A 26,645-nucleotide genomic window follows, 5' to 3' on the forward strand; every position below is an offset into this window, starting at 1 on the left:
TGAGAAGATAACTGCTAAGATAACTTCCAGAATTTGTTTGGTTGATTGTTGTTGTTTTTCTTTTTTTGTTTGAAAAGAGTGCTAAAGCCAGGATAAAATTTTTCAAAAAATGTGAGAAAACGAAACCTTCCTGGTATTTCTGATTTACGTAGGGATTTTTTCTTATTTTGAAATGTATTCATAAAAAAGCTACAAAATGGGAAGATTTGAGAAAAAAGCAAAGTTTCAGCTGCTTTGTAACATGCCTTGACATTCCTTTTATATATATATAAGGAATATATTCTGTGTATGCATATATACATATATGGGGTTTTTTTTATTTTCTTGCAGCTGAGAACATTGACAAGAATCCCAGTCTGGATTCAGTCACCAGATGAACTGCGATCCACAAAGTGTTACTTATCCTCCTTATCTCTATTTTTTGTTTGTCTTCCCTGCTGAGATAAGGCTTCCAGGAGCAGGCCTGGCCACCATCCAGGGTTGGAGCAGTGTTCAGCACGCAGGAGTCTTTCTCGCTGAGCCCTGAAGCACTACTCTGATAGCAGCCTAAATAACAGCTAGTAAATGTGGAACCCAAGCCCAGCACTGTCTTTATAAACACCTTTATTGTGTCTTACTTGTGTCTTGGGAGGTTTCTGGAGCGTGTTGGTGACACCCTCCTGTAAAGATCAATTGGCTGATGAGGCAAGATGCTCTGCTGGACCACATACAAAAAAGAGAGTACTTTACAGATATGTGATAACTGGGGGCAGCTTTGGCTGACAACCCTGAGAGAGTGGAGTTCAGGATTCTGAGGAGAGGGAAAAAGGCAAAAGTCAGGGTTCAAGGCTTGATTTCAGGAGAATAGATTTCAGCCTAATCCTGCTTGGGAAAATCCTCTGGAAGGCCCTGGACTGAAGAGGCGTCAGGGAGATCCAATTGATTTTCAAGAATAACCTACTCCAAGTTCAAGAGTGGTCCATCTCCACATGTAGCAAATCAAGCAAAGGCAGCAGGAGCCCTGCAAGGATGAATAAGGAGTTTCTGACTAAACTCAAAAATAAAAAAGAAATGTGTAAAATAGATGGAAGCGACAGGTGACTGGGGATGGATATATGCATCTTGTCTGAGCCTTGGTAAGGTCTGATTATTAAAATTATTAGAGAGATGCCTCTGCCCAAATTAAGGTACAAATGAGACCTATGCTGAAGTGAATAGTATGAATTTTATTTAACAGTAAATGTGAGGCAGAGAGAGAAAGATGTATAGAAAGAGACAAGAAGGGAGAGAGAGTGACAGAGAGACAGACTAAGTAGAAAAATATCACCACTCCATGGATTCCAACAGCATCCCATTGGTCCTCTTCTTGTTTTCTCAATCAGAGGGTCCCACAAAACATAGATCCAATGGACTAATAATATACATTTAGCCCAGGTGGGAGCACCCAGGTTCCTCCCCTGGTATCTTCAGAAAGAGAAAGAAGGAGAATCCATGGAACTACAGCCTGGTAAGCATCATATTGATTACAGGAAATGTGATGGAGCAAATCCTTCTTGGAGTAATTTCAAAACACAGGAAAGATAAGAAGGTGACTTGGAGTAGTCAGTATAGGTTTATGAAGGATATATCATGCCTTACCAAACAGCTTCCTATGATGAAATCACTGGGTGTGGATAAAGAGAGAACACTGGATGATGAGTACCCTGTCCAATTCTGGGCTCCCCAGTAAAACAAATGAGGATTACTGAGTCCAGCAAAGGAGTACAAAGATGATTAACAGTTTGGACTGTAAAGGAGAGAGAAGAGAGCTGGGACAGTTCATCTGGAGTAGAGAAGTCCCATGGAGATCTTAAAGAATCTGTAAAGTACGCAGAATACAAATTTCCCTGCACATGATGTTGGTGATTGTCTTCAAGAACAACACTTAAATCTACATGAAATGGACAAAAGTTTCACCAATGTGATTCAGCCCCGTTCTTAAAGGAGATTGTCTCTGTGGAGGACAGGGTAGACTATTCTCTAAATTCCTCCTGTGGGGGTTTCAAATTGACCCTAATGGGAGGGGCATAATGCAGGTTACTGATTATCAGAACTATTCTAGCTTGACTTAGACATGCCTGTGTGTAGCACTGTAACTGACTCTCATCACACAAATACTCTTCAGTACCTGAGAGGCTTAAAACTGCTGCACTGTCATTTTGGTCCAGACTTCTGTCCAGCTCCATAGCTGCATTCCTGCAACGAGTGTGATGCTTCCATCTGCAGCCTCGGTGAGTTCTCTTACACCTCACTTATTGAATCTGAGGTAAAAATTTCATTTGGAACTGGCACATTTCAGACTGAATCTGTGCTGTATGATGCTTTCACTGCTGTCTGGCCTCAGGGACAAGCCATTTTACTTTTCCCAGAGTATTACTGACCCCCCCCGTTATTAGATTTTACCCTTGGCAGACATTCTGGCCCTTGCCTTATTGCTTTTTGAGTTGCACTGTGTTCATGTATTCCCAGGTGACTGTTCAAATACACTTGGTGTAAAATGCACTGCAGTCCATCTAAGATTTTTTGCTGCAAGCTCCAAAGGATAGACTTTAACTTGGATTTTATTAGGCTGTATGGATCTATATAAAAAATTTATCCTTGAGAGAGGGAATTATATCAAATTATTATTAATTTTTGAGCTTGTTGGAGTAGAAATATGTATTTGCATCTGAGCATTGTCTGTGTTCACACAGGGCTGATGGACATGGAAGCTATGTTGGAATATGCAATAAGTAGTCAAACTCTGGTTCTGATAACCCTTCATCAGACTAAGGGTTGCAATCGTGAGAGAGCCACAACTCTCACTCTTTTAGCACAATGATTCATGCACTGGGCTTTTAACTGTGTAGCTAACAACTCTATATACATTCCATACCCCACAATTAATTGGAATACAAACTGGCAAAAAACTCTGTGCATAATGTCAATGTTTTGAATTTTTTTTTTAGGTAGGATATAAAATTATCTTATAGTCTATGATATTGATTTGTATGTATGTGTGTATATATATGTGCATACACACAGAGAGATGTGTATTAGCATGTCTTTGAATTATGCTGTCATTTATACATATGATATATGTCATATGTCATATTTATACAACATGTCATATTAGGCAAGATCAATATGATGGTGTAGGTCACTCCCTTCAAGACATTCAGAGCTACCAGATATAACATTAATAGCTGTGGTGTGAAAACCCTACGTCATTTTAGATGGAGATCTTTTCAATGCATTTCTAATAATCTGAATTTTGGTCACAAAAATGTAAGAAAATATATAAAACTGTTAGAGACTGTCCAAAGGAGAGCAACAAAGATGGTGAAGGGCCTTGAGGGGAAGCTGAGGTCACTTGGTCTGTTAGCCTGGAGAAGAGACTGGGGAGACCTCAATGCAGTCAGCAACTTCCTTGTGAGGGAAAGAGGGGGAGCAGGCACTGATCTCTTCTCTCTTGTAACCAGTGACAGGACCCAAGGGAATGGCCTGAGGCTAAATATTAGGAAAAGGTTCTTCCCCCAGAGGATGGTTGGGCACTGGAACAGGCACGGTAGGGAAGTGGTCACAGAACCAGCCTGAGTTCAAGAAGTGACAATTTCAACAATGCTCTCAGACACATGGTGTGACTTTTAGGGGTGTCCTGTGCAGGGCCAGGAGTTGGACTCGATTATCATTGTGGGTCCCTTTCAACTCGGCATCTCCCATGATTCTGTGAATGTCTTTTTTTTACAAAAACTATTGCTTTGTAGTTTCATTATCTCAGACAGCACTTGTTTTTAAAAAGTGTCTTGGTAACAAGTCTGGTGCTCAAGGTTTAAATCTTTTACTGTGGGGTATGCCACACAAAGAGGAGTGGTAGAATGCAGGATGCAGTTATGCTTTCCTTGATTCTTGTCAATGTAATTGCGTGTTCAATATCTTCAATTTTATCTCTTCTCCAGAGAAAAAGTCTCTACTAGTGACAGAGAAATAGTGAAGAATTTCTGAAAATTAATACTGTAAAATTAGTTTCACTTTTATGTAGAGAATAACACAGCCTGTAATGCCTTAATTTGATGGAATTTTCAAAAATGTTATTATTTACAACCGAGATGTACAGATTTATCATCAACTCTGCCAATTAAAATAGAATTTTAATAGATTCTAATAGACTCTAATTAATATTAGTATAGTATTAAAATAGAATAATGGGTAGGCAGAAAATACAAAAATAGAACAGCATAGATATGAATAATGGCACATGGAATTTCAGTTACATTTTTTTACAATGATTTTATAAAGTTTAAAATGTACATGTACGAGAGAAAACACAGACAAATGAAATATAAACACAGAAATATAGACAAATTGCTGGCATGCTTTCATGTTCTTATTGCCTGGACAGCAGCAGAGTAAGGGCTCAGGGGCAACATCTGGTTCACCCAGCCTAACAAGTTACTTGGTGTCAGCTGAGCCCTGCTAACCACCTACCTGTGGGTGGCAAATGCAAGCTGGTATGGTTTATATTACACCTGTCCTTAAGTGTGGTCTCAGCTAAGACAGATTTCCTTGCATCATCTCCCGGCTCAATGCGCTTCCCTGGCCTCCTCTGCCTGCAGGAGATCGCTGAGTTGCAGTAACCTGTTTGTGTGCATGAAGGGATCAGCTGGCATCATCAAAGAAATCTTTCAAGAATCCTCTAAGTCATAACCAGCCCAAATTATCTGCCTTCTCCCATGACAGTGCTGCATCAGGACTGCAAATTAATGATAGGTCCACATCTCCCTGCTCCAGTGCCTCTGCATGGCAAGGAGGCCTAACCAGTACAGATACATAGCTCCAAAAAGGTGGAGCAAGGCAGGACATTTCAGGAGCATTTTAGCAGATGGTGTCTGTAAAAGCCAGCTCACTGTGAAGTTAGGAGATCTGGGTACAGTTTTCACTCAGCAAGATGCTTCAGTCCATACTTGCCTTTAGCTTAACAAATCATCCCTCTAACTGCAATGATCCCTCCTCCATGCTTACCCCACATCTGAGCACCTCATGAACCACTCACTGGTAGCCCTTCTGCCAGCCCAGGGTGACCTTGATTGAGCCTGTGAGGGGCTCATTGTACCAGGGTGCTTCTGGAGCCAAGAATTTAGCCACATTCAGAGAAGAATTGGAGATCTAAACAAGTAACACGATTATCCAGAGCTATTATAGCTAATTCTAACAAAAACTTTAGAAGAGAGATAAAGCCTTATGCTTCTGGGTACAGGCCAGCCTCTAACTACACTTACTAAAAGCCTAAGACCTCCAGTTACCAAACACCTGCTTTCAGAGACCTTCCACATGCTGCTCTCTGAGCAATGGCCATCATCAAAGAAGGATGAAACTCCACATATAATTTAAACCTTATCCAAAACACCAATTTCTTTATTTCTGAAATTGCTAAATCCTCTCAGCCTGTTCTTTGTTCAAGCTCTAAAAGGGTAAATCTTCAACTTTAGAGGGTGATGGTGAATGCTTAGAAGTACTCAGTATTGGATCCTCTCAGGAAACAGAGGTGCCACAAAGGCAAGAATTGACATAGCACACACGCTGCCAGTAATAGCAATAATAAGCTTGAATCATGAAAATTTGCTTACTGATCAAACTGGTTTGCCTGCCAAATTGTTGTCCATACCTAACAAGGCAAAGCTCTTTAAAATTTCTCTCCAAACAGGATACAAATGACAGCTTGTTTTTGGAAAGACAATATATCTAATTGAAAAAAAAAATCCTCTTATTAAAAAAAAGGTTCAAGGAAAAGAAGACATTTTTCCTCTCAAGTTACCTATTTCCACTTTGTGTGTTTATGTACATATACACACACAAACACAAACTTAAAATTTGAGTTTAAAGACCGATTATGAAAGATTGCATAATATGAATGTTTTGGATTCTTTGTCTACTAAAATCCAGCTTTTTGGATAGATGACAAAATTCTAATGCCGTTTCAGTCCACACTTGAATAAGAACTCCATCAAATAGTATTACAATAAGTAAAAAATATGTTCTCATTTCCAAGAACATTAATAAATATAAAAAATTATTCACTGATAAGTTGCACACAATATTAAAATTCTGCAGGTTTGCTATTAAAGCTGTTAAAAGAATCAAACACCTGTAGGTAGTGGGCAGAGGTTTCCAACTAAGCTGCCTAGGTAAAATTCACTGTGCTCTTCATTCAAAATAAAGGGACAGTCATGTCAGTGGAATGATTTACTCAAATGGGTTCAGTTGTTTGCAAGTTTGGTATCACTTGTTTTGGAAAACAAATGACTGCTGAGACACTGGTATTCATATGCTCGAATACTGTTACACTTTCATAACTTCTGATTATCGGAGTCTTGAGATAAACCTGCATTTTTTGCATTTTAGAGTCCAGTTGTATGAAAAAACAAAGCACAGGCTGCACACTGCATTCAGATAGGAGCATGCTTATAGGTATAGAGAAACAATCACAATTATAGTAACAAAATTTTAAAATATGTATCTGCTGCAATTAAATTTGCACAGCCCTCCTAGTATGGACACAAGTAGAGCTGCTATATATTGCTATAACTGCCACTTCTAGTGATGTAACTGCTTACACAGATTAGAACCAAATGTCATCCAAAGCTGAAGTCACACTGGTTTAATTTTTCCACTTTAGTGCAAAAATGAAACCTCTGAAGAAACCTCTGAAGGGAGTTTTCAGGGGATTTTTTGCAGTGACTGGCATCTTAAAGACATCCGGAAACAAGCATAGGGGAAACAAGCATTTATTGTCACCAAGACAGGGATTCAAAATTTACTGTGTGTAAAACTAGTGCACAACAGAAACACTGTCCTTTCAGCAAGGAGCCAAACAGAGTAAAACTGTTGCATGAATTTTCCTGCAAAGCCTTTAGCAGCCAGACTAATCCCAGACACACCTCGTGCTGACCTTTACACACATACGCACAAAACTTTCTGGGAGACTTCCTTCCCCCAGTTCGTCCTTACTTCGTATCCCAGCAGGGCTGCCTGCTGGACCTGGTGATCCTGCTTCCGTAGGAAGGGAGAGAGCCTCCACCTACCCTGCTCTCCTTCCTTCCCTCCCAGTCTCTCACCCCCTCTCTTCCCCTCAGGCTGGCAGGATTCCTCGGGCAGAGCATGCAATCAGTTTGCAGGGAGCAGCCGCAGCCACAGGAAAGATGCAGAAGCACAACCAGAAGGAGCACCTCTACAAGCTGCTGGTGATCGGGGACCTGGGAGTGGGCAAAACCAGCATCATCAAGCGCTATGTCCACCAGAACTTCTCCCCCCACTACCGGGCCACCATCGGCGTGGACTTTGCTTTGAAGGTGCTGAACTGGGATGCTGAGACTGTGGTACGGCTGCAGCTCTGGGATATTGCGGGTGAGTACAGAGGAGAGAACCCTTTGCCCCATAATCTATCAAAAAACAATACAAAATACAGACCCTGATTAATTGGTACTGATCTGAAGGCTGGGAACCACCACTGCCTGGGCAGTGGGGGACAGCAGATTGAGGACAGAAAACTTTAAGGGCAGCTTGACATTTTGGAGATTCCCTAAAACCAGCAGACTCCCAAACTAGGGAAGCCAGAGAGTCAGAGTGGAGCCTCTGCTAGCTGATTTTTCTCCCAAGCCCTTGGACATACTAAGGGACTCAGGCGCCTCTCTCCAAATGCCCCAGTTATTTTCCCTGCAGCTGACAATGTTCAGTTTTGCCTCCTTGAACTAACAGATCTCTATGACAGGAGGAAGAATAACAAGAATGTCCTGTTAAGTCTTTTTCATTTGGTGGAATAGATGAGGCATTCAGTAAGATGATTAAAATTACTTTTATAGTTAAAAAAGTAAAGAAAATGTATATGAGTTAGTTTATCAAAATGCCTTCCTTCTTCCTCTCTCTCATACCTGCCCTCCTTCATTCCAATGAAAGCAACTTAGTACGTGTTTTGGAAAGAGAAATGTTTTTATTTGGCAATCATTCTGGTTGTTAAAAATATAAATACTCATATTTAAATACCCTTATTCCAACATCAAGCAAAACAAAAGACGATTTACCCTCTGCAAGGAGATAAAGAGTAAAGAAGTCCAGATATCCCCACATGGTTACATCATTAAAACCCACAGAATTTGGCATTGTTGCTGTCAATGCTTCAGACATTTTTGACTTGGCTTCAAATTAAACAGGCAACTTTTTTTTTTGCCACCCCCTTTCTGAAAATCAATCATTTTTGTTTCAGTCCACAAAATAAGTTTATCATGGTGGCATATATCCCATGATGTAAGTAATAATCTTTAATTTCGTGAATGCAGGAATCAAATACAACTGAAACAATAGATTACAGCATAAAGGAAGGCATTTAAAAACTCAATTAAATTAAGAAGTTACTTTCATTAAACAGGGAATAAAGGTGAACATCATATCAACTGTTAGGCAACTGTACCAGCCTCTGATCTGAATTGTGAGCCCACTCAGGCCCATTGATCTAGTCTGGAACAGCACCGGGTAAAACTGGTGAAATGAAAAAATTCTTGACATTCTTATCGGTGGAGGGAGTGCTTTTCTGCTGCACTGAGCTGTCTCATGTCTGAGCTCTGAATTTGGCACTGAGGTACTAAAACTTACGCAACAACACTGCTTTATGTAAAACGTATAAACTTCGCTTTTTCACACACTAATGGAGTCTTGTGGTTTTATGGTTTTAAATAACTATGTGCTCAGTTTTCTTTATTAAAAGATGGAGTAATATGGCAAACATTAATTTTACTGTTCACCAGTGGCTGATTGTAACAACAAATACATACACTGCCAGAAAAATGTTTCTGCATGAGAAAAAAAGCATTTAATAGTAAATTCTGAATGTATCAGGTACTTAAAGAATGTATTTTGCATGCCTTGTTTCAGAGATTTATTACACTACTAATCATGTGCTGGTGGATCATATGATGTAGCTTTCAGTCAGGCTGCAAAAGCAATTGCACCTAGTTGTAGTACTGAATGACTAGCATGCTTTCTGAGTTATCACACATGACAGAGAGAATTACAGCACAGCACTAAATTTCGTATGAATTGCCCAATTCAAAGCATCATTGTGAAGGTCAAGACAGTGGTCAGTAATAAAAAGAGTTGCTGTCTTAGTTTTAATGACTTCTGCTTAAGGAGCTTTAGCTGTTGCTGGCTGTACATAGAGAGCAAGTTCTGTAAGGAACTCGCTGAATTTAGATGATCATGGTGCAGGCATAAAAGTTATCACGCATGAGGCATCTGGCTGGTGAGAGAAAAAAAGGTTCAAAAATGAAAGAGAAGTAAAACTGATTGGAAATATGGAGAGAATGGAATTAGTTTCTCCTGGCTGTGGCTGGTCATGTAAAATCATTTGCAAAATGCAAATGGGCGATGAGAAGAGGGAGGAAAATAAAATCTCTGGTCTAAGAACATCCTTTCTCTTTTGATGAACTCTCTGTTATCAAGTCAGGCTTATCTTTTCGGGTAAGGAAATAAACTTTCAGTCCCTGACCAAGCTGAAAGATGTTGGCTTAGCATGCAGGACACCTTGAACTGAAGAAAATTGAACAAATACCTTGATAATATTTCATCAGTAATAATATATTAATATATATTTGTATATGTATGCATATATGCATATCAGGTATTATTTTAGATCTTATATCCTCTCCCCTCTCCATTATACAGGCAGTGAACCCAGTACCAAGCATATGTGTACTCTTCCTTGCTTTTCTTGGGTAGTAAATAGTTTAACAATCTAGAAATAATTTTCTTTAAAATATTGTGAGTAAAATGAGTGTCAAGCTTATCTACATTATAAGTAAGGTTTATGTGCATAGTGACTTCATTTGAGGAGTGACACATTCCAGCTCTGGTAGGACCAAGCAGTTTGGCCTGGTTTACCCCTACCGTACATAAGAAGAAAAAATAAATTTGGTTCATCTGGTGCCATCTAATTAAATGTAGTTAATATTTGTGTAAGGTATTTTTCTGTGTTTTATAATTTTGTAAACAACACTATAATAAGATCTAACAGCTAAATGCTGAAACTGCATTTATTTAGATGAGAGACAAATGCCAAAAAACAATGATAACTAAGTATCACAAAAATTAATTCAGGGATAATGTAGGCTCTGCATTGTTGTTGTTACTTTAAGACAGTGGTTTTAACACATACTGTTTTCCTGAAACTGGGTGTGGGTGTTAGGCAGGAATAGTAGGATTAACCTTAATGCTATATGATGTTATGGTGTTTGTAACATGTTGTCATTAAAATCTATGAACTTATGTCTGATTCAGTGAAGTGCCTAAGTTGGAGGTGACTGAATGTTTAGTATTGAGTGTGGGAGGAGATACACATGATAAAATTCTCCTTTTCTTTAATTTCTTCACAACAATTCCATTTTGTTTCACAAATTATTAGTTTTGATGTTCCTGTTAAAAGTGTGCCATCACCTCCACTGCTGTGTCATACAACATTAAATCTTGCTCGTCAATCAATTTCTGTCTTTATTTCTTTATCTTTCCTGCTGTCTTTGTGTGCATATCCTTTAAATTCATTAACCAATTCTTAGAAGGAAAGCTTTAAAGAAACTCTGAGTCATATTTTGCATAAGGTTACTGTGGATGGGATTGGCCCTGCAGATGCAGGCTGGCACATCGCTTCTGAAGGAAACAGCTGTAGATCTGGGTGTGTTTGCTACTCCCTTCTCTGCAAGGCTGTTCTCTGTGCTACTGTCTGTATTTTGTGACCAAACAGCCCAGGGATTTCTCTGAAGACCAGCTTTAGCTGTAGATTTACTGCAGGGAGAAGCTTTGAACATCAGAGAGCAGAGAGCAGTGCATCAGAGCCTGCTCCCTGCTCCTTTTCCACAGCCATCTCAGTATCCTCTTTATCACCCCTTCTGCATTTGAGTGGGCTGGGTTATTCATTGCTACCGAAAAAATATTGCTTTGTGTTTAAAAGTCTGGTTCTCATCTCATAAACATTGGACCAATGCTTTGGGGAAAGAACAGTTCCATTTCCTTTCCCAGTCACTTTCACCTTAAGAAGCAGCAGTCTTCCCGCAGATATAGACGAGTATCTCTGCAGTTGTAAAGTTTTTAGGATTGTTATGCTGCAGAGGGAGTAAGTGCAAACCTGTTCACTAATGCCAGGCACAGCACGTCCTCAGCGTTTTAGGCTTTCGGCAGCTGCTAAGCATTGCAGCACATATGAATAAATAAGATAGTCATGGTGATTTCTAGGGTAAGTTACCTTGAAATTACTGTTCTGCAAACATAAATAAGTCTCTTGCTGTGAGGGTTTTATTTCAGCAGAGATTGGTGCTGGAATCTGTGGGCCAGATCCTGCTGGCAGTCTGCTTTTCCTCATTCTGGGGTGGTGAACATAAGCTCAAGGGCTGCTTAAACTTCAGCCCATAAAGACAATTATTTGAATTCAAGTGTGAATATTCTGAAAGATATTTTGAAGCAAAAGGTAAAAGATGTTTAAATCTTCTCCACAGTTTCCAGCTTTTCAGTGTTGGCTAAAGCCAGTCTGTAAAGCAAGGTGGTTCCCAAAAGCATTGTCTCTTAGGACTGTGGCAAGAAGTGGAATGCATCATAAAACTCAGCATTGGGCAGTTACAATAAATTTTTAATTTAAACTTTTGTGCCACATTTCAGATGCTGTAGTCAAGATTATGGAAATTATCTGAGTTTCTTCCCTTTATCATTACTTTTTATACTTTTTTTAGAGATGATAGTGGTTAGTGAAAATTTTAGATTACTGTACAAATTTATTTGGGGCAAATTTTTATAAGTTATGAAAGTTCAGCTGGTGGTTGCTTTAAACCCATGAACTGACAGCTTTGCCTGCTGCAGAGATGCCACTGAGATTAGGATAAATGTGCAGGCAGCTGCCCTTCAGACAGGGAATGCTTCCCTTTAGTAGAAATCTTGCTGCTTTATCACCTTGGTCTCACTGGGTTCGCTTCGAAGTAGAGTAGGATTCATCTGAATTAACAATTAGATATTTCTGCTCAGTCTCCAACTACAAAGGGATCCTAACCTTCAGTACTCCCATTTAATTTTTTAATCTAATTTAGGGCTGATAGTCCCAACATAAAGCACCATCTCAGTGGGCAAAGGCCCTTGGAATTGTGGGATTTGATGCCAAGCGCCAGTGGTCTTGTGAGTGATGCAGTAAAGTACTATGGGCCAGACAAAATATTTCCTAAGGTTCTGACCCTTCCAGGGAAAAGCAAAACCAATATTCTCCAGTCACACTTGCAGTAAAGTAGATTCTAATGTTCAAGGCTGCCTGGGAGATAGCATTGAATTGTTGATCTATTTTCTAGCCTAATTCCTGCCTAAGACATTGTGTTGCTGAAAAACTAAGGCCTGATTCTGACATCTTTAATACATCAAGCAGTGCCTATTATTATGAGCAATTCTGCTAAACTTAAAGGTTTTAGGAACCTCATCTATTAATATAGGATTTTGTTCACATAAACGAGAATCTGTGGAAAAAAGAGTACTTCTGCATCTTTAGACATATTACTTAGTTCTCCAAGCTCCATGCAAATACTTGAGATCACTTTTTCCACAATTTAAATTAAATGAAAGTCATTATGCAAAGGCAATAAAACTAAAACTTTGATTTATAAAGCACCTCTTTTTCCATTCAAACTGGCCTAATGCCTTTCTGTATATTGATACATTAATTATAACTGATGGAGAAAAAGACCACTTCAAAACCAGTTTAGACAGTTAATCATGCAGCTCCATTCTTTGTCTTTCTTTGAAGTGGTTGGTGATGGAAATTGGTTATCCCCATCTTCCTGCAAAATGTTGCTTTTTCAAATACACTGGCTTTTCTGTGCACCGAAAATCCTGTGTATCTGAAAAAGCAGCTGGAAGCCAGAGGAAGAATCAGTGTCATACAATTTGTCAGAAATTTGTGACCCACTACTAAGCAGAAGATCACAACTTAGGAGGGTTTTATTCTTTTAGTAACTTCCTTCATGGTGAATGATTTCATGCTGCAAATGAATAATTTAGTTAATGTTCTGTGACCACCTATCTCAGTGATCTGTGTCCTAATAAATATGTGTGAGGCCTGAGTTGAGCTGCTTTCATATCACCTATAGTGTAAGCATCTCAAGAACTTTGTATGAGAAGTGTAAAGTATCAGTGAAATACAATATCCATCAAAACTATTTGTATATGTTGTTGCTTACCTCGTGTTTCTAATCAGACCTTGGCTTTTGGTGGAAGGCACCTTCTTGCAGATGAAAAAAGAATTTCCCAACAAGGAGATTATTGAATAGCACATGACTTAGCCATTCATCTGATTAGCTCACTGATAGAAATCATAAGACATTTGAATAAAAATATAGACGAAAGAAATTTTGAATATGACCTCTTCTTTCCCAGAAATAACCTATTCCTATCTTGTTTCATCAATAGGACACTGTGTTTCTTTAACACAAAAAAATTGACATGAATTTAGAGAAGACAGGCTTCTTCTTTGGTTTCTGTATCATGTGAATGACTGTCTCCTTGCTGCCACAGTGCTTAAAACCAAAGACAAGCATCACAAACTGATGGTGTTGACCCCCTAAGTGGGTTCAGTGCTATTTCCATTAAATGAAAAGTGCATGGTCTAGAAGCCAAGCAATTGGTACATTTCCCTTCTCAGCCCTCCCTTACATTTGACAGCAAAATTTCCATCAGACAAATTCTCCATAGATAACCTTCCTGGGGTCAGAGGCAGACTGCTAATCTTCTTGTCTTCGTAACCTACTCAAAATTACTAATGTTGAGAAAATAAGGCTAGAAAGAGGTCTGCATTCAATGCTTCTATTCCCATAGCACTTTTTCCCAGCTGTGGAAGCATGTACAGGAGTTGTCTTGCTTAAAAACTCCTATTGTTGTGAAATGCTTCAGGAGCTTATAATTCTTGTTTGGATCACAGCTCTGCTGCAGACATTAGTAGAAAATCTATTTTTTATTTTCAAGAAAAGTCCTGTGTAATGTATTTTTCCAGAGTTCCCATGAAAACAGCAGATATATTAACAAATCCACAGCTGATCAACATACCACATCCTGGTGTCATGTGTTAATTTGTTCATACTTTTAATCAGATAAAATGAAAGATATTTACAAACGTCCATGTTTGAATGTACTAATGTACTGTTAACTCACAAAAAATTCTGTCCTTTCCCAGAAAGGATTTTGAATTCAGCAAATAAAACCATGAAGCTTCTGAACAGAACTGATATGAAACTCTCCTTGCAGATCTTTTCAGTGGAGCAATGCAGCTCTTCATATTACTACTGCTCTGATATTTCTTAGAGCACTTTCCATGTTTGTAAAGCTTTAAATTCACCTTCCCCACCTCTCAGTTTGCCAATAAAAGTAAACTTGTAATTACACTGATGTCTGATATGGCTCTAGAGCTATATTATGGTACTGCTGGTTATTATCATTTGCATGAGAATATGCAGGATCCTCTTCATACTTGAGCAGTTCAGTTGTGTTAGATGTTTTAAACAAAATACTATGGTACCAAGGAGTTTCCAGTCGGGTACCTATATTTTTTTGTGACTGTTGTTGAAAGTTTTGTGATGAACCCAAAGACTCTTGGCACTGTTCACAGCCTGAGAAATCTGGTAGCCTAATAAGTCCATACACTTATTATTCACTTATCACACTTATTATTCACTTATAATGAGCTTCATTGAATTTCCTTGGGTGTTGGCTTGAAAATTCCTTTTTCATGCAACACTCTCCTGCATTTTCATACAAATTATTCTAGCATGGTACTTGTAACTATTTAGGCAAGGAGTAGTTTCCCAGGGACTTTTAAAATTAAGTCCTGCCTTCAGTAATGTTATCTTAGAAAACCTGCCGTGTGAAATACTGATCTAGACCGGAAACACTGATTTTTTACAAGCTAATGGGTTTTTTCCCTCCTAATTTCTTCATTACAGGACAGGAAAGATTTGGAAACATGACCAGGGTGTATTACAGAGAGGCTATGGGGGCATTTATTGTCTTTGATGTTACAAGACCTGCGACGTTTGAAGCAGTGACAAAATGGAAAGAGGATTTGGACTCTAAGTTGGTTCTTCCAAATGGCAAACCTGTGCCAGCAGTCCTGTTAGCAAACAAATGTGACCAGGGAATAGATGTTCTTATGAACAACGGCATCAAGATGGATCAGTTCTGCAAAGAGAACGGGTTCGTGGGCTGGTTTGAAACATCAGCCAAGGTAATGTTTCCGTTTCTTTTCAAATGTTTCTAAGGACAGAGAAACCAGTTCCTAAAATAGTTCATTTGGTCTAAATGTACACCTTGAAAAGCTCCTCTCTGAGTAGTATTAATTAAAGATAGATTTGTATATATATATAGTATGCAATTCTATTTCTTTTAGGTCTTTTATTGCAACATTCTGAAATGCAGCTGCTGTGATATGATAGGCCAGCAGTAAAGTATGTACCCAGATATTCCAGGTTACTGCTCAATAGCCTGGGGAGGACGATGACCTTAGGCAAGGCATAAAAGCTACCTCTTGTGAATGATATGAAGATGTTTTTCATCATTCTTAACATTGACTGTTATCTCTAAATGTTTATTATAACCACTTTGCCTGGAAAATGCTGATTTGAGACAATAGGTTCATTGCCTTAGAGTCCACAAATAAAGTCAGTCTATTGTAGTGCTTGTACAATGTTCACTGTTATAAGCTCTCATTCTCAAAAGCCTTTTCAAAAAAATTGCATAACTGGGATGGACGGAAATATCAATGGTCAAAGTGCTGAATGAGCTGCTCTGAGGTTTAATTCTTTGCCTTGGTACAGATTTCCTGAGTGTATGGGATATTGAGATAAAAATCAGAAAGGGCACCGAGGCTTTCAAATTACAAAGGCCAAAAGTACATTGGTACTGTAGATCAATTTGAGATGTCTCAGATAATTTCAGTTCATGCAGGATTTGGAAGCTGGCATGTGAAATATTGATTTGAACACAACAATTCAGTGGATATTGTGTTGATTGTATCCTCCTATTAGGAAAGCTGGTGTTATCATTGACAGCCTTGGGGAACTTTTGGATGTCTGAAATGTAAACAGTTTGGTTCTGGTTTAACCTAGATTTCCAGTAGTCTGGAAGCCAAAATGCTACATTTGATTGTTTAGTTCCTTTTAAACACTTTATGTAAGGTACTTAAGAACTTTTAGGGTGTATATTTGTGTTTTACTTTTCTGGTCTTGACACCTTCTTTAAGTATTAATATTTAAAAGATATTTCACTAGTAATCAGCAGAAGTAACAGCTGAGGAATAGCAGCATATCCCAGACTGCCTCAAGCATTTAATGAACTCTGGGCTGAGATTGTAGCTTTTCAGTACTTAATGGGGCTTATAACAAAGATGGGAACAAACCTGTCGTAGGAGCCTGTTGTCATAGGACAAGGGGTAGTGGTTTTCAACTAAAAGAAGGTAGACTTACACTAGAGATAAAAAATCTTTTTTTCTGACAAAGGATGGTGAAACACTGGAACAAATCACCCGGACATGGTGGATCTTCCATCCCTGGAAACAGTCAAGGCTATATTGGATTTGGCCCTGAGCAACCCAATCTAGCTGAGGATGTCCCTGCCTTGGCAGGCGGGTTAGACAAGATGACTTGAAGAGGTCCCTTCCAACCCAAAACATTCTATGATTCTATGTCTTTGTAATTAATGCCTTTTCTTCTCTACTGAATGGGTCTCAAATCCAGCCACTGTTTCTTAAGATGCCATTTATAGGGAGAAATTTTGGTCTAGGTAAGTGTGTAAACTATCTAGCTCCACAACAGGGTATTTCCTATTCTTTCGTGTGCAGCACCTGGTTTGTATTCAGCTCTGTGGTTCATCTGCTGATTTGTGTTGGGTGAGGCCAAGAGAATCCAGTGTCCACTTTATGATAAACTACATTTCGCTATGAGAATGGAATCTGTACCATGAATTCCATACATCAGTCCCCAGCAAGCACATGTCCACCACTCAAAAAGGGCAACCACTTTATTGTGTCAAGGGTCATTGCAGATCATGACAGAAAATGAATATGCAAACAATTTCAAAGATCGCAGAGAGGTTTTATGATGATGATGGAGCCAGTCTGGGGCAGAACTATGGAAGCATAAAAGATGTATAGAGGACATAACTTTTTTTTAAAAGTCATAACAGAGGAAATTTTTCCAAGTTTCTCCAAGCTGAAGAATTAAGAATTTCTCTTATTTTATACATGGTAAATATCTAGATTTTTCTTATGTTATTTAACTCCAAAAGCCAAGCAGTCCCCAGATTAACAATGCAACCATGTAGGAACAGAAAAAAAAATCCAGCTATGACAAGACTTTCTTTCAAAAGCCACTCTGAAGGGAATGATGAGAGTTGAGGGCATAGAGCTGTTACCAGACTATTCTCTACTGCTATACACCAGAGGATATGACCTGTTGTTCTGCAATCCACACACCTGATTTGCATCCAGAATTGGAGGATTCTGATTTTAAAATTATGCAGAGAGTCATTCCAGTAAAGGTGGTAGAATTGCAACATTTAAACTAAGTTAGATCAAAACAATTTCCCCACTTGATCTAAGGTCTAAACTAAACTTTACACTTTCTTTCTAAACAAAAGTTAATATTACTACTATTTTAGAATTCTGGATATTGTACATACCTGGTATTCTTTCAGCCTAGGGCATCATAAGTAATTGAAATTGGGTCCAAGAAAAAAAAAAACCAAACAACTAATTCTGTTTGCTACAAAGAACAGAAACTCTTTTGAAGCAGAATAACATGAACAGAGTCATCATATTGCAGCTATCAGTTTTAGCAGTTCAAATAAGTAATAAGTCTCTTTTTGTGGTACCCTGGAATAATTAGATCTCCAGAGGTTTTCTGGAGATGTGCTTGGAAATGTTAAAGCCTTGAGAGCAAACTGAATATGATTTATGCATTTTGGGAAAACAAAGGTGATTACTTGTAAAAAGAACGTCTTTTTGTTCTGGTTGCCTTGCAGAAAGTATCATGCTGTATATGTACCTACCATATTTCAAGCTGTCAATGGTTTTAAGCTTTTGTCTGTTCACTGGAAGATTACACCAAAAAAAAAAAATCACTGTATTATTTCCTGGTGCTATTTTTGCAAGCTAAGACCTCCAATATAAAACATTTGAACCACCTAATGCAGTCTTATGTATTAGTTTTGATTCTTACATCAATCTGAAAGAAATAACCCTCTTTCAGTCTTCTCCCAACAAAGACAGAATATTTTGTTTGGATAGTTTTCATGTGAGAAGGGCCTTATTGGGCAACACCACCTCATAGTATAGTCACAAGTTCCACTGTTGCCGTATATCCAGTGGTGAGCCTGGTGTCTTTTATATCTGTTTATTTGCTTTGCCCATATTGATTGCAGTCTAAGAGGCACATCCCCAGATAGTCACCAAATAACCCTTAATAGTAAATTCTTTAATAAATTTAATGACCACAACTATTGTGAAAGATTCATTCTTTTAAAGGAAGGAAATTTCTTCTTCCTGTCACACATTAAATTATCCAGCACATGGTCAGAGCGGCTGAGAGCTCCACTCACATTTCCAAGCCTTTAAACTGTTTTCACCACCATGCCTAGTTCAAAGAGGTGAGCTTTTGACTTGGACTAGAAAAGGAGCAATTTTAAGCTTATTATCACTTTATAATGAAAATGGAACTTGTGCAACAAAACAGATAAGTCAGGCAAAACTAAATGTGCTTGAAAGTATCTAATTCAGAAATAACTTGAAATACCTTACAACTGGCCATGGCTGTGCTGTTATTATGTCTGAGTTCCTCTTTTCCCTGCTGTAATTCTGCTGTCAGCAATATAGAATTAGATGAAAAGACATTCATGTTCTGTCCAAATTGCCCAGAAAGGCTGGTTGCTGTGCTCTTCAGATCCTTACAAAACTAGGTTAAGCACACGGCTCCTTGTCTCCTGAGCATCGTGACCTGGAGACCGATGAGCAGTCCGAGTCTCTGGGCTATTTGGATACATCCTATTTGGACCAGGACAGTGTTATAGTTCTGCATCTAAGAAATGTGGATAATATGTTTTTTATTCAGCTTTTGTTTGACAGGGAGTCCATGGTGTGTCACAATAGATTCAGAGTGAGTTGTGTTGGAAGAGACCTTAAAAAACATCTAGTTCCAACCCCTTACAGGGCCCAAATGCTGGACTAGCAATCAAAAGTCCTCTTTGCCATTGCTGTGTTACCTTCAGAAAGTCATTCTCTCCTCTGTTTCAATCTTTCTTTCAAAAAGCAAAGACATTAATTCTTCCTATCTTACCAGGGAATTCTTTGAATAATCCAAGCTCTACTAGCCCTTGTTTAAATCACAGATTCTTCAGTTCTTTTGACTGGACAATTATTATGAAAGATGGAAAAAGCAAGTTATGCAGTAGATTTGCAGAGGAAGTGGATAAGCAGTTCTGATTTCCATAAAGAAAAACAAGCTTTGGACATGTATCTGAATTAAGCTGGCACTCTAAACTAATCTGCTGATCTGGTAACTTAAATCCAAGCAATGCATTTGAGATTTCCAGACCCAGTTAGGGATGTGTGGCTCCCTAGATTGTCTTTTTAATTCACTCAAAAAAGGTCTAACCAATCTCATGGTACAGTCTTAGAAAATATTTCAGATTCTGACATAAAGCAAGAAATAAAGCTGACACTTAAGGCAGGAAATTTCATTTCAGATGTACAATCACTCTGCACAGAATCCTCTGCAGAGTTTGTTTCCTGTAATTAAAAGGAGTTGATTCAGATTATCCTGTGGGTATTAGAGCTGTCCTGTAGCTCTCTCCATCACTTTTATGAAATGTATTATTTAGTGCTGTCCCAAATATGGAAATTCAGAGAAACACAAAATTGTTGAAATCAGAAACTCATTAAGTGAAAAAATTTTGTTGCAGGATATACAACCAGATGTAAGAATTCAAGCACAGAAATGACCTTGTTCTCAGAATTGCAGTCACAGCAGTTCACATCTATGAATTTCATGTTCATGCATCCAGATGGCTTTTAACTTGTTTGGCTGCATTTTCTTAGAAACACCACTGCAGGGGTACAGCACACCATCTTAATAAGGCTCTGTTCCCAGCAGTTTCCAGTGAGTTCTGCTAAGGGAGCATGTGGAGCCATTCCCTCAGAGTGCTAGCTCGAGGGCAGTGCAGGTTAAAGCATTTTTCAAGTAATTTCCTTGCTCCTGGATTTTAGTACAGTGTGGAAATAAAATGTGGAAGCTATGAGCTTTTCACTAGGCCCCCATCTAATACCTGAATATTTCACAATTTGTAAATGTTTGCTTATGGGAAGTCAATTTCCTTCAACTGCAGTGGTAGTCTAAGGTCACATCTCTAGGCAGCGCTGATTTAGAGCTCCCCAAGCACTCTGTGCCTGCATACACACTGTTCTTCACCCAGGGTTTCAAGGTAAGGCTCAGAAGCGTCAGAATCAGTAAGAGGAAAAAACTGTCCATATCAAAAGGGAAAAGCTTTCGATCAGAAAACAACCAGATAGTCAAATCTAAGATATGTGCATGATAAAGAAACAAAATGTCCTTTCATCTGAAAGTGAGGCAGACCCTTAAAACTTGTCAGGTCCTTTATTCTTCTACAAAGAGCTAAGAGCCAGTATAATCTGTGGGAACTTATTTAATTTATTAAAAAGGAATGCCCTAAATGTTAATGTTCTGCATCTGCAGCAGAGATGGCAGATAAGGGGGAAGGTAATCCAGAATGCAAAAACGATTGCTGAGCTTGTGTACTGCTTTGAGTCACATTCAATAATGCATTTATTTTCCCTTTAGTTGATTGTTGCTTACAAGACATTATTTCCAATAGCAATCAGTTCAAGTGTTTTAAATAATGCAGCTCTTTCCCTGTGCTCAGTTGCTATCCCTTCCATAAAAGTGCCCTTTGAAAGGATGTATTTTAATAAGATTGATCTACAAAGCAAATGCTAATTTCATTTATGTCCTCCAGTGTTCCTTTCTGGATTTCAGAGATCAGTCGGAGTTATTTTCTTTGCCTTGTTTTGTTTGGTAATAAAATAAAGAGTAGCGTGTTCTATTTTCACCTTTCCATTCCTTTTTGATAAGGCCAGAAGAAAAACTCACACAAGTAGTCAGGCAGGCATTGTCACAGAAGCAGGGTTCAGGTCCTTGTTCTGGCAGATTTTGGTAGGTTGATGCAGGATAAATCACTTAGGGATGGATTCACAGCTCAGCTCTTGCACTGACTGGGATAGCGTATCAGGTGCTGGGGCTTACTGAGCCACACAGAAATGGGCTAGGCACCTCAGGGGACAGGGCAAGGCAAGGTGCTTAGGAAAGGCTTTTATGAAGGCTGGCATGCTGAATCAGGAATACATGACTGATAAAGACACCCTAATGTGGGTAAGATCCTTTTTGGCCTTGCAGTAAAAGCTCTGTCTTGGGAAAGAGCTTTTCTTGAAATAGGAAAGTGTTGCATTCTTACCTTATCATGTGAAGACTTCATCCTATTCTAACTCCCACTTTCCAACTAGCCAGTGAATGCTGGACCAGGATTCATGTGGCTCTGCATTTTCTCCTTTTGACAAATGGCCATAGCAGCACTTCCCTATCACAGAAAGCTGCTGTCCAGATAAACACATCACAGATGCAGTGCTGAGTAATACCAGCCTTAAAAGCAATATAGGGAGACAGAGTGTCTCCTGTGTTTGGAGAATGTGATGGTAAAAGTGGCTTCAGAGGAGGCTGGATAACAAGCACTACAGGTGGAAGAGAAAGAGGAAGAGGAGAAGAGAAGAGAAGAGAAGAGAAGAGAAGAGAAGAGAAGAGAAGAGAAGAGAAGAGAAGAGAGAAGGAGAAAAAAAAAAAGTATGAACTTCAGCAATCATCACAATTTCTGTGATGTTCTTTTGTAGGACAAAGCCATATGGGAGGTGACAGTTATGGCATTTCAACATAGAGACCCACTGAAAAATACTTTTTCACTCCACTCTCTCACCTATATTTTCTTGCTTTTTTGAAACATAATTAATTTTATTTTCAGGTATAATTGAGGCAGTTTCCATATCTCAATACCATTAGTAGGGTGTCTGTGATTATTCCTCTCTGTCCAGTCTTACGCTCTGATTGTTGGTTTCTTTGTGTTTGAATGGATTTTCACTTTCTCTGTTTTCTCTTTCCTCCCCTTGATTGCCTCTCAACACTTCATGGGCCCTAAAATCACCAGGCCTCTGGATGTCTGTGTTTGGATAGCAGATCACCTTCTACCTTCTGTAGCTTTTTCACTGCCTAGCAGAATAGATTTTTCTTTTGCAAAACACACTATAGGAAGAGAGGTGGAGAAATCAATATTTCATTAGTCAGACCAGAATACAGCAATGTCTGATCTGCAGGTCTAGGACGCCACAGGATTGAAGCTGTAACAAAAGGCAGTAGTAGCATCAGAAAGGAAGTGGTCAAGGCAGGGATCTGGGACAGCAGGAGTTGCTTTGTTGGCATGACCACAGGCTCCTTGCAGCAGGCGACTTAACATTACTTCTCATCCATATTGTGTGCCAGTTGTCATCTGAAGCATGGGAGCAGGATGGAGCTAGACACAAACTCAAAACCAGCTGCGTTGTCTGTCAGGGTCACCCTTCCTCTTCCTCCCCTTGTACCCCAGCTGAAATTGTCATCCACACAGCTTAAACAGTTAATATAAATGTTTAAAATGAGAAACTGCCTCTGTACACTCAGGGCAGGACTTTTTATTCCTTTCCTCTTTTTTTTTTTTTTTTTTTTTTTTTCTTGTTTGAGTACTGGCTGGAGAATTTTTTTTTTCTTCTGTATTTTTAGGCTCATGTCTGCCACATGGATTTCCATCTATCACCAGCAGGGATGAAGGATGTCCACATATACCCACTTTATGCTATTGTGGGCTTGGTTCCTTCCCCCTTTCCCAATGCTGTAAAATGGTAGCCTCTGACAAAGACAGCTGCTGTTAATACATCTGAACATTAATCAGTTTGGGCAGAATCTGAGATAGTCCCTAAGACCTTATTGAGTAGACACATGCTGCCATTTCAACACAGAAGCAGCACATGGATGATTGAAATGCTCACCAGTCCATCAGTAAAGACAAACACAACACAAAAGGTTTTTACATTTCTGGTTTTGTGCATTTAACAATTCTGTTTTGGGTTCAGTTTTCTAAGCAGTGCTGAGAGTTATTTTTCATTGTCTGGGGGTTCTTTTATTAAAATTTCACAGTGCTCTGAAAAGGGTTTTCAGTGCATGCTTGAGGAATTTTCTAGTCTGGTCTGACAGAGCCATGTTGATACAGCCGAATTTTAACATCTCAGTAGAGAGACGATTCCCAACCCCATATTACTTTCTAACAGTTACTATGTACATTAATATGTACTTTTCTAAAGTATTGGGGGTTTACAACTTACTGATATTCTTTATAGACAAAATGTTTAAGTTCATGTTTGTCATTGAAGAAACCTGTGAAATCTTGCACTAATTAACATTTTCAGTTAGATCCACAGATTTCAGTCCTTTACTGTGATGCAAAGGGACGGACAATGGAATTTATTTGGAGTTTTGACATTGATTTTAAGGGGATTAGACAAAGTCATGGTCCAGCATGTGATGGCTAGTTGGAAAGTGGGAGATAGCATAAAAGACAAAGAATCTATTCCTTTAGCTTTTGGTTTTCCTATAAATGTGTCTTCTCTACTGAAATACTCTACTGAAATTCTTTCTTTTATAGCTAGTTTATGGCCTCAGTACAGCAAGTTCCAGATTGCCATCCAGAGGGTCATGGACATGCTCGAGAATTGGGACTAGATGGCATTTAAATGTCCCTTCCAATCAAAACTAGTCTATGACTCAGAGATTCAACTTGAAAACCTGGGTAATCTTAGGCTGCAAATGGAACATTATCTTTACTGAGCAAGAGTAGTGTGTGCACATACACAAATGTATGCCTATATATTGGTATGCATTTCCATGTGGATATATGTGGCTGTGTGATACAATTTCCTAGAAGATTGAAGCTACAGTGCAGTTTCTATCTCCTGCCTTGTAAAATAAGTAATCAATGCCAAGTTATGCTAGAAGAGTGCCTTTTATGTCAGGAAGCCTGAATTTTCATTCCAAACATATTGGTGGCTGTTATTTACAAAAAAGAAAAAAAAATCTTTACTCAGTACTACTGCTTATTTTCTATGCTGTGTTGAACTGTGTCTCACTGATCAAGCTGTTTCAGCTTTACTTATTCTACAAACAGGGTGAGAACTGCTGCAAGTTATATGTGCAGTTGATATCAGCACATGCAGGAAAATACATCCTTTAGCTTTCATTTTAAACCCCTAGAGTGAGGATTTCTGTCCTACAAATGAAACCAGTGGTGATATATTTCTTCTGAATCAGTGCATTGGAGATGAAGTGCATTGCAGTCAGCCTCAACAAGAAATAAGGGAGGACATCAAATCATACAGAACTGTTTCACTGTTTTGTGAGTAATTTGAGATTGTATCATTTATTCAATGAAACTGGTCCATCACAGGTTTAATTGTGAGCATTACATACAGAAGTCTTCTTGAAATTGTGGGAAAAGCTTCAAAAAATAAGTGCAATGCATGGCTGTAATTACTGGTAGGTAATTAACTATTTGGAAATGAGCAGCTATTATTCAATCAGTGAAATATGGTCTTTGGAGCTTTACTTCAGGCATTGATTTTCAACTCCCCTCTGGCATTTGTTTTTTTAGTTTGTTGAAGCAATCAAATCACCAAGAGATTAAGGTAATTTAAAATCAGCTCTGCATACATTTTAAAAGATATATGAATCATAATATATATAAAACTTAACCAACTTCAAAACTCCAATAAGCACTATTTAACACAGTCAATTTTTGAAAACAGTTTATTATGGTAAGTAAACTTTTGATGTTGCTGAGAGAAAAGTTTAATTATGCACAGGAAATATGCAGCATGTTTTTATTACTATTTACTAATCAACCTCTTTTTCTCTTTCATTTGCAGGAAAATATAAACATCAATGAAGCTTCCAGATGCTTGGTGAAACACATAATTGCTAGCGAGAGTGATCCAGTTCAGTCGGTTGAACCAGATATTGTAAAACCACACTTGAATTCCTCCAAGATTGTCAGTTGTTCAACTTGCTTTAAATCCTAAGAGACTTCCAGACTATTACAAGAGCTGAACAACTATGATTCACAATTTATACTTTATTCAACGAAACCAGCCTGCCCACATTGTCCCTAAGCAGATTGTAATTTTCTCAAAAATATATTTAAATTTTTCTCTCTTTTTTTCAGCTAAAATTTATTATGAGGTGTTCATTGATAGCAACTATTCAAAACTCTCTATGGCTATTGGTCAAGTAAGACTCATGGTGATGGCTGTGCTTTCTTATTTGGGTGGTACCAGTGATATCAAAACCTATTTCTTTGCCATGTGGTTTTTGCAAATTCATATTTGTGATGGGACTGCAGCAGCACCCTATTTGTCCATTGATTTCCAGGATGTTTTCTCAATACCTTGATCAGGCAAAGGTCATCATTGTGCTCTGTCACCCCTCAAACTTGAATGATCTTGTTTCATATAAGAAACATTATGACAAAGATGAAAATTGAGCTGTTCAAAAAGAGACACCAAGAATGTTTACAATTAAATATTCCCCTTGGAAGTTCAGTCTCCTGCATGTAGTGACAGGACTAAACATGCAGGAACATTTCACATCATTTAGTTCTCCAGAAGATCTGGGCTTCCGAGACTGATGAGGAATTGGCTCCCTCTTTCTGAGGAGTTGCATTCTCATAGTTGATAGCCTTATCTTAGATGAAGCAAAATAGAACAAATCAAGGGTGAGGGGTGACAAAACAGGAAATCAGGGGTACAGTCTCCTGGGTGAAGCAGATCAGGGTTTTTGAAAGGGTTATCTATGCTATAAATCCAGCATTTCCTCTGGAAAGCCCATATTGATTTTTTCCCTCCCTCTCATTCCTCATGTCACAGATATCCCCAAGTGTTTAAACTGTGTGTATTCTATCAGTCCTAACATGCATCCTCTCATTATGTTTATTCTCATGGGAAAATTCACTATCCACACTCTAAGATACCAGCAGAACTTTTCAGGAATCCATCTGTGTTGAGTAGAAGGGTATTTGCTTTCTGAAAACATTCTTCCAAAATGTATATGAATCATCACAGGAAGCAAGCAAAATGAAACAGGCTTAAGAGACACTTCTGGAAGATGTGAAGAATTTATTGAGCCATACTGTGGAAATGAAATTGTTGATTTTCAGCATCTCACAAAAAAAGTGCAGGTTGGTGGAGTCATTCAGAGATGTGTGTCTAGAAAAGAAGTCTTGACATCTGGCTGCAAGCCCCTTCAAGACAACTTTGCCTCTATCCTGCCATAGACAAATCACTTGCATTTTCTGTTCTTACTCAGACTTTTCCTTCCTAAGCTGTGAACTCTCAATTGCAGGAGCTGAGATCAGAGATGAGTTCCTCTTAGAGAGGTGCAACAGCGTGGAAGGGA

At 38.6% G+C, this 26,645-nt stretch overlaps 1 protein-coding gene across 1 annotated transcript; it reads left to right on the forward strand.

The window, feature by feature from the left end:
• Positions 1–2,004: 2,004 nt before the first annotated feature.
• RAB38 (RAB38, member RAS oncogene family) lies at positions 2,005–26,199 on the forward strand. Its single transcript, XM_041483659.1, has 4 exons — positions 2,005–2,249; positions 7,131–7,401; positions 15,003–15,283; positions 25,121–26,199. The coding sequence occupies exons 1-4, from the start codon at positions 2,229–2,231 to the stop codon at positions 25,271–25,273; spliced, it is 726 nt and encodes a 241-aa protein (XP_041339593.1). The 5' UTR covers positions 2,005–2,228; the 3' UTR covers positions 25,274–26,199.
• The last annotated feature ends 446 nt before the right edge of the window (positions 26,200–26,645 follow it).

Source organism: Pyrgilauda ruficollis, unplaced genomic scaffold (assembly GCF_017590135.1).
Source record: "Pyrgilauda ruficollis isolate IOZ18807 unplaced genomic scaffold, ASM1759013v1 scaffold60, whole genome shotgun sequence".
In the NCBI taxonomy this organism is placed as follows: Eukaryota; Metazoa; Chordata; class Aves; order Passeriformes; family Passeridae; genus Pyrgilauda; species Pyrgilauda ruficollis.

What these genes read in the sequence shown, in the direction of transcription:
- RAB38 (XM_041483659.1), top strand. Translation starts at nt 2,229, where the DNA reads ATGCTTCCATCTGCAGCCTCG. An exon ending in GCAGCTCTGGGATATTGCGG is followed by an intron (nt 7,402 to 15,002) that starts GTGAGTACAGAG and finishes TCTTCATTACAG; the next exon opens with GACAGGAAAGATTTGGAAAC. An exon ending in GGTTTGAAACATCAGCCAAG is followed by an intron (nt 15,284 to 25,120) that starts GTAATGTTTCCG and finishes TTTCATTTGCAG; the next exon opens with GAAAATATAAACATCAATGA.